The following is an 8,368-nucleotide window of genomic DNA, read 5'->3' as shown; positions in this document are numbered from 1 at the left end:
AAAACAAACCCTCACACTAGAGCAACAAAGAGGAAAGCTCTCTTCTCCAGCAGTCGTGGGCGTGTACTGAGACCGCCCTTCCTTTTGTTTTCACGTGTGGCAGAAACTCAGGTTGGTCCCCAGGAGACAGGACCAACGCATCAATATCCTGATGTGCCAGCCACACCTAGACGACCCAAAGACAGGCAAGTCTGGGAAAGTACATTTTGTGCGGTCCAGTTTAGCAGGGAAAACAGATGGCTTAGCAAAGTGTCAGAAAACAATTCACACTCCAGAAAAATTTAGCCTAGGGGCTTGCAAACCTGAGGTTAACCCCTTTACAAAACACGGAGAGGTCAATCCAGGGCACAGGCCTCCAGAGGTAGAGCCAGGCTCTGTGCCAAAGCACCGTCCCTCCTAACTCGCCCCTCTCATCAGGCTATGTCCTTTTATGTATTTGTTTATTTATTTATTTATTCATTAAAAACATTGTTTTAATGTTTATTTATTTTTGAGAGGGATATATATATTTTAAGAATATATATGTTTATATATTTTGAGAGGGAGAGAACAAGCAGGGGAGGGCAGAGAGAGAGGGAGATTCAGAATCTGAAGCCGACTCCAGGGTCTGAGCTGTCAGCAAGGAGCCGGACGAGGGACCAAACTCACAAACCCCGGTATCATGACTTGAGCCGAAGTCGGCTGCTCAACCAACTGAGCCACCCAGGGGCCCCTATCAGGCTTTGTCTTCCCCCCCCCCCCCCCCCTTCACGCTTTGTCTTTAAAGCCCGGTGCCGGGGTCGCCTCCTGGGACCTCAGCAATTTCCGCTTCTGCGCGTCCCGCGTTAACTCTAGTCCGCCGCGTGGGCGAGTGTCTAGAGCCCAGGACCCCGAGCGCAGGACGCCGAGCCGGGCGATCGCACACTTCACTCCCCGGGATCCACGGAAGCTGGGGAGCCCCTGCGGGACTCCATTTCCCAGCGCGCCGCGCGGGGATGCCTAGACGTTGCCGCGGATATCAAGCGGGGCTCCGCCCACGCGGGACGGGAACTGCGCTTCCCAGAAGCCGCCGCGCGTGCGTCCGCAGCGTGCACTGGGCCTATGAGGACTTTCGGGGGCTGGACTTCCGGCGTCCCGGACTGTCACTTTGCTACCGGGCGTTGGGCCACACCGGTATTGGTGAACTGGAGCGCCGCGAGCCCCCAGGCCGGTTTCTTAGAAGGTTTGGAGACCCGAGGCGAGGGCTGGGAGGAAGACCCGAGCGGTGGACCGTCTCGCGCACGCCCTGGTTGCGGGCGACGGTCGCGCCCCGAGCCTAGGCTTCTCCGTGAGGAGCCTGGGCCGCTCCGCGGGGCTGTGGGGCGGCGCCCCGAGTCACGTGCTGTCCGACCCCGGGACGGCGGGGGAGGCGGCGCCCTGAGCGACCCTGCCTTAGACGGCCCGGGAGGCTGAGACCAGGAGCCGGCGAGTCCGTGTTGTCCGTCTCTTTCTGCGAGTCCCCAAGTACAGGTTCTGATGGCGACCGCGGCGCTGACAGACCGGGCCCAGGTGAGTAGAGGAAGCGTAAGGCTCCCATCCGCCCGGATCCCTCCTCGAAGGACCCGATCCTCGACGCAGGGAGAGACTTTACCTGCACGTTTTGTGTCCCCTCTCGGTTCGTCCTAGGCCCCGGCGTTCAGGCCAGTGGAGCGTGCACGTGTGAGATCCCCACTTCTGACAGCCAAGGGAGTGAGGTGTAGAAGGAAATTCCAAGCAGAGGGTCCCGCACGTGCAAAAGCTGGGAGGGGAAACTGAGCCTAGGTGGTTCCGGAGCTGAGCTTCCTGACGTGAGCACGGGAGAGAAATGGCAGGCTTGAGTTGCATCGGGGGCCATGGGATGACTCTAACAGAGCCTGGATATGCTTTAAGTAACCCACCGTTTGCTTGGCGGAGAAATGACGCAGAGGGGGTGGCTGTGTGCAGGGAGCAGGCAGCACCACAGTCCAGGTGGCCGAAGACGGCACCCGCTGCACACGGGGCCAGTGGAGATGGGAAAGTGGCTGGATTCTGGAACGATCTGATGTCTCAGGTGCGGCGTGTGAGCGAGTGCCCCGAGTGGAGCACAGTCCCAAGTGTTTAAGCCGAGCACCCAGGAGAATGGAGTTGCTGTAGACAGAAACAGGAATTTGAAGGGAAAACAGATTTCAGAGTAAAATCAGGGAGTCTGTGATGTCCCAGAGTGGAGGTATCATGTGGACCTGGAATTGTAGGTGTCCAAGGACAGAGTCCTGGTATTCGGAACCAAGGCAGGGCCTGGGAATCAGACTTAGGAGGAGGGAATAGCGTAGATTCAGCTAGGGATGGGTAGTGCTCCAGGGAGATGCAAAGAGGCTGGTGGCCCCTGGGGCTCTCAGGGGAGGTCTGGCAAGTGGCTGAAGGGAGGGTTTTGGCCAAGGAAATGGGGGGCGAGGAGCACATGGCTATAGAGGGAGAGGGGAACTGGCTTCCTGTGTGGCGACCAGACTCTTGGGGCCAGTCCTATAGTGACTGGAGGGGATTAGCCGGTCCTTCAGGCTGAAGGAGCAGCCTTGGAATGTCAGGCAGGTTCAGCAGAGGCAGGCATCCTTACGGGGATGGGCATGTCTCTTGGGTCCACAGCTAGGACTTGTACAGTTGCTAATTACAAGAACAGGTAAGGGCGTGGCACGTCTGGAGAGGGTCATCTTGTGCAAAGACTGGAGCATGAGTGGACACCTGGGCCTGCCTTTGGAGTGGCAGCCATCTGAAGGCCATGGGCTTGCTCTGGCTGCCTTGTATAGAGTGGCTAGTAGGGAGTCTGAGAAGACCTGTCTGCCCTAGACAGGTAGGGTGGAGGGGAGGGGAGGGAAGTTTCGTCTGCAGAGTTGCAGAGCCCTGGGGTGGGGCGGGGGGGGAAGGTAAGCATCTGAGGGACACTAGTTGGGGTAGCCATTGGGACAGGGAGGCGGGTCCTGGGTCCCACAGCCGGAGCTTAGATTGTGTCTGCCTTCCCCTGCCCACTCTTGTAGGGCCTGATGGCCTTTGAGGATGTGGCCGTGTACTTCTCCCAGGAGGAGTGGGAGCTCCTGGACGCAGCCCACGTGATGTTAGAGAACTGCCACGTGGTGTTAGAGAACTTTGCGCTTGTGTCCTCACTGGGTAAGGCCCTGGGTTTTCCGTGGGAAGCTCAGTCGTTGCCAGCACTAACCCCTTCTCTCCTGTTGGCCTGTGAGCAGCCTCACACCAATTGGCTGAGTGTCCCTGTGCCACTGTGGTGCCTGTGTCTAGGCTCGGCCCCTTTCATCTGGTGCTTCCAACACGGTTCTCCTCACAGGGACCATTGAACTTTTCCTGTGAGTCCTGCCCTGCAGTGAGGCTTCAGATGACACCATCTATGTCCCACTAAGCCCCTCACCCCTGCCATCTCTTGGGCAGTAGGTTGTCCTGAGCTGGGCCTGGCCCCTCACTTGCTTGTGTTTTCTCACAGGACTCTCTGCCTCACGACCCCGGGTGGTCCTGCAGCTTGAGCGTGGCGAAGAGCCCTGGGTTCTCAGTGGGACAGTTGTGACACCAGCCAGGAATGCTCAGAGAAAGCCCAGCCCTGGTGAGTGGGGGCTCAGAGGGTGTGAGCTTGGGGCTAACCAATGGCCAGGCTTCTGTCCCCCATTTCCCTGCTTTCCTGGACACTTTCATCTCCTGCTTCCGGCCTGACTCCCTCCTGTTTTCCTACCATCAGCCTCTCCTGGTGGCTCTGGCCTTGGCTTGCCATTCAAGGGGGAGCTCCCAGGGTACCCCATTCCAGGCACTGGGGCACAGCCTCTATCTAGCAGGTCTCTCCTGCTCCTGCCCTCATAGAGTTCACCATGCTAGGGAAGAGGCAGTGGGGAAATAGGGTTTGTGAGTAAAGCCTATAGGATTAGGTAGCATCAAGCAAAAGCAGGCTTGAAGAGTGCCCTGAGATGGAAGTGAACTACATACAGGAAAGGTGTCTGGCCATGGCTTTTCTCCCTGGCTTGCATACCTCATCCTTAGAATCCCCCTTGCTTGCCCACTAGGCCCTTCCCTGATCACCTCCTCTTGGCCAGGATGACTCAGTATATATCTTTTCTATGCCTTCTTCTGCATATGACAGGTTGTTCTTGAAGAAGCAGCATTGCCAGTGACATTCTAGAATGGCTCCCCTCCAGCATCTACCTTCACAGGCACCTGTGAACGTGGGAAAAGCTCAGTGGGTTGGCAGGGCACCTCCCTCTCTCAGGAGAAAAAGTCCACAGACGTGTCGGTAATCTATTGGGAAAGGCTCCTGCTGGGTCCTGGCAGCGGGGAAGCCAATGTCAGTCTGCGGTTAACCTCTCCACTGAGGACTCCTGAGGATAGCCTGCCTAGGGAGAAAGCCCTCATGAACTGCCCCATGCCAGACAAGCAGCTGAGGCCATATGGGGGCCAGAAGCCATTTGGGCAGGATGGCCCTGGAAGAGGCTGCCCCAAAATTCCAGAATTTGAGGCTAGTCTCACCTCTGGGGAAAGAGAAAAGGGTAGAACTAGCCTCAAGCCTCATGGACTCCCTGCTAGCCAAGAACCCCCTACCTGGGATCAGCTGGGCAAGGCCCTCCACACAGGCCCCAGCTTCCTCTCCGGGGAGAAGCCCTTCGAATGCAGGGCGTGCACCAAAGTGTTTCTGAAGAGCTCTGACCTGCTCAAGCACCTGCGCACCCACACTGGAGAGCGGCCATACGAATGCTCTCAGTGTGGCAAGGCCTTCAGCCAGACATCACACCTGACGCAGCACCAGCGCATCCACAGCGGCGAGACACCCTATGCGTGCCCGGCCTGTGGCAAGGCCTTCAGGCATAGCTCCTCGCTGGTGCGGCACCAGCGCATACACACCGCTGAGAAGTCCTTCCGCTGCAGCGAGTGCGGCAAGGCCTTCAGCCACGGCTCCAACCTCAGCCAGCACCGCAAGATCCACGCAGGCGGGCGGCCCTACGCGTGTGCTCAGTGTGGCCGCCGTTTCTGCCGCAACTCGCACCTGATCCAGCACGAGCGCACGCACACGGGTGAGAAGCCTTACACCTGTGCCCTTTGTGGTGCCGCCTTCAGCCAGGGTTCCTCCCTCTTCAAGCACCAGCGCGTGCACACGGGTGAGAAGCCCTTCGCCTGCACACAGTGTGGCCGCGCCTTCAGCCACAGCTCTAACCTCACGCAGCACCAGCTGCTGCACACTGGGGAGCGGCCCTTCCGCTGCGGGGACTGTGGCAAGGCTTTCGCCAAGGGCGCAGTGTTGCTCAGCCACCGACGCATCCACACGGGTGAGAAGCCCTTTGTGTGCGCACACTGTGGTCGTGCCTTCCGCGAGCGCCCGGCCCTGTTCCACCACCAGAGGATCCACACGGGAGAGAAGCCCCTGCGGCGACCTCGGCGTGGGGCAGGCCAGTGCCCCCAGGCCAGGCCTTCTTCAGGGGCACCATCAGAGGGCACGCTGGGCAGAGTAGCTGGGCCCACTCCCACCTCAGGCCCACCGGCAGTTTCAAAGCCTGCTGACGCCTGAGCTCACAGCTCCAGCCTCCCCCAGGCTGTGGGAAAATGCCCTTGTTCCCTGCACATTCTGGAGAAGCCCTGTGCGTGCCCTGTGGTGCCATCTGCACATGGTGACGATATTTGCCATTTCAGCACCAGCTCACTCCAACTCTAAGAGATCCGACTACAGAAAGATCAGGGGGATGGACGTGGAGGCTGGGACTTTGGTGGGCAGAGACTGGGCAATCAGAGTGCCGCTTCATGCCTGTTATGACTGTGAGCACTCAGGTGAGGAGGGGAATGCTGGAATGTTGGGGAGGCAGTCCTAGGAATTTCTGACGCCCGCGCACATACTGGCCAACAGGCTGGCCCTCAGGATATTCTCTCAAGACCTCAGTTCATCAGAGGCTTCTGGGAGCAGGCCCAGTGGATAGTAAGTCAGATTGGGGTCTGGTGTTGGCCTTGGGCTCTGAGCCTCAGTTTCCACCTCTGGGGAAAAGAAAGGAAGAGAGAGGGAGAGAGATTCAGGCTACAGAGGGTATTTGCAGCACCGTGACAAGCAGGATCTCGATTAGGGCCAACATGTGCCAACTGCCAGCCCTGTGAGATGGCTACTATGGCTGGTATCCCCACTTCTCAGTTGAGGAAACTGAGGCAGAGAGTGGGAGTGTGCTGCTGCACAGAGCAGAGCCCAGGACTTAAATCCAGGTCACAGGCCCAGCTCATCTCTCTGCCCCCATGCTCTGGCACTCGTGCTCTAGTCTGCCAGTGTGAAGGCTGGGCGATGCCAAGCCTGGTTTCCTGCACATGGCAGTCCCACAGGACGTGGAGGAAGTAGAGGTGGAGGTCCCTGGGGTGGGAGGAGGGAGACAAACATCAATGTGTTCATTCAGGTTTCACCCAAGCCTCAGCCCTGGCCGTGCCCTGTTGTTACCAAAGTCACCATTACAGGGGTGTTTATATCCCCACTGCCCTGGTGAGAGGTGACCACGATAACAGGTTGGAGGAGACCAGATGGGACTACTTGTTTCTGCAGGGTCAGTGGGCAGGTGCCCACCTGTTCTCTTCCCTCAGTTGTTGGAGTGGATGTACATTGTGTAAATCCCTGCACAGCACTGTGGACATCCACAACCTCAGTCTCCTCCAAGCCTCTAGTCATGGTTCAGAAGGGTTTAACAATAACATCTTTTTTTTTTTTTTAAGTTTATTTATTTAGGTGATCTTTACACCCAACATGGAGCTTTAAGTCACCACCCCAAGAATATGAGCCAGCCAGGTGCACCTAACAACACAATTTAAGTATGATCATCACAGAACTTTGAAGCCTTGCCTTCAATTCATGTCCTTTTGAGTGTCCAAAGGGTAGAGATGAAATTTGCCTATTTCCCAGTCAGGTGCTAGGATGTATCTTCTTGGCAACCAGAGGTGTGTGTGTGTGTGGGGGGGTGTTCTAGGAGACTTGGGCAAGGTGGACATCGTGAGGCTACCCCAAGTCTCAGCTCTACCAGGAGAGAAGTCTATGGATCCAGGCTTGGGAATCTGAGGCAAGGTGGTTCTGTAGTCCCATCACCTGCAAGGTCTGGCAGCCATCTGCCACACAGAGTGAGCACAGACATGACATTTCCCTCACTCCCCACCTGCCAACAGTTTCAGACCCATCTTCCACTTCTGGAGCCTCACAAGTCCTACAAGGAGGGGAGATAGGTTGGCAGGGAGAGCTGTCTTGCAGCATCTGGCTCTCCGAGATCCTTGGAGTGCAAGTCCACTGAAGTAAGCCTCCTGGTACCCTGTAGGCTTCTGAGGAACTGCCCACCTCTGCTGTACTCATCCTCTCTTCTCTAGTGCACACTCTGGTCTTATCCCCTCCACACCTTCCCCCAGATTCACCACCACGAGGGAGCCTTGATTAGGTCACAGACTCAGTCTGCACAGCTGTGAAATGCAGACACATCCCCCACTCTAACTGATAGAGAGCTTTCTGGGGAAAGAAGCAAAGGCATGTGTCAAACACCTAGTGGGTATTCAGCAAGTCATATACAATCTTTTCTGCATCTTTTTTTTTTTTTTTTTTTTTTTAAGATTAAAAAAAAAAAGGTTTACTTTTGAAGAGAGGGAGACAGGATTGGAAGCTGGCTCTGTGCTGACAGCAGTGAACCCGATGCAGGGCTTGAAGTCACAAACCATGAGTTCATGACCTGAGCCGAAGTCAAACGCTCAACCACCTGAGCAATGTAGGTAGCCCCAAGCTTTTCTGCATCTTGAACTGAAGTTCCTGGAGCTGTTTCCAACCTAATCCCTCCTGATCCCTTGAGCTCAGCCTGTTCCTGCCCATCTCCCCACTAGTCTCCTTCCCACCTGTGTGGTTGGCTCCTGCTATCACTCATTTACTCCACCCTCCTCAAATCCACACCTCCCAATGCCCCGGTCTGGTCAGTGGCTCCCATCTGGATCCTATGGAAACAACTATGATCACCTGCCTTCCCCCATGTCTTGGCCCTTACATTGCCCTCTTCCAAACTAATGTGTTCATGTTGGGCCCTATGCTGCCAGACTGACCCCTCTGCTCTTAACCTAGAGCTGGCTGTGGCTTCCCTGGCTTTCTGGTGCAAGATGGATAAAACACATCTTACTTGGTTCAGAAACCCAATGAATCCACAGGGAGGAGTCTTCAGAACATAAACCTACAAATAGGAGGATGGAGTAAGAGGTGTCAGGAAATGGCATTCTGAAGCTAGAATCAGATGGGCATGGGTGAGCTTTCACTGATTTAGTGAAAGCCACATACAAAGTTGGCACTGGGGGAAGTGGAGGGTGGTCCCTTCAGGCTTATGCTGCAGAACTCCAGAGGACTTGAAGACAGCAGCTCAAGCCCTGA

The 8,368-nt window shown here is 56.3% G+C and overlaps 1 protein-coding gene across 1 annotated transcript; it reads left to right on the top strand.

Annotated features, from left to right (window-relative positions):
- Positions 1 to 735: 735 nt before the first annotated feature.
- Positions 736 to 7,988, top strand: LOC125152452 (zinc finger protein 324A-like). The gene is given in 4 exon segments (XM_047834400.1): positions 736 to 1,527; positions 3,006 to 3,135; positions 3,464 to 3,628; positions 4,125 to 7,988. Coding segments are annotated over 4 exon segments (1,728 nt in total). The 5' UTR covers positions 736 to 1,494; the 3' UTR covers positions 5,525 to 7,988.
- Positions 7,989 to 8,368: the final 380 nt, after the last annotated feature.

The sequence above is a fragment of the Prionailurus viverrinus genome, chromosome E2 (genome assembly GCF_022837055.1).
Source record: "Prionailurus viverrinus isolate Anna chromosome E2, UM_Priviv_1.0, whole genome shotgun sequence".
NCBI classification, from domain to species: Eukaryota; Metazoa; Chordata; class Mammalia; order Carnivora; family Felidae; genus Prionailurus; species Prionailurus viverrinus.
The sequence above is the reverse complement of the archived record's forward strand: the minus strand, read 5'-3'. Positions and strand labels throughout refer to the sequence as shown.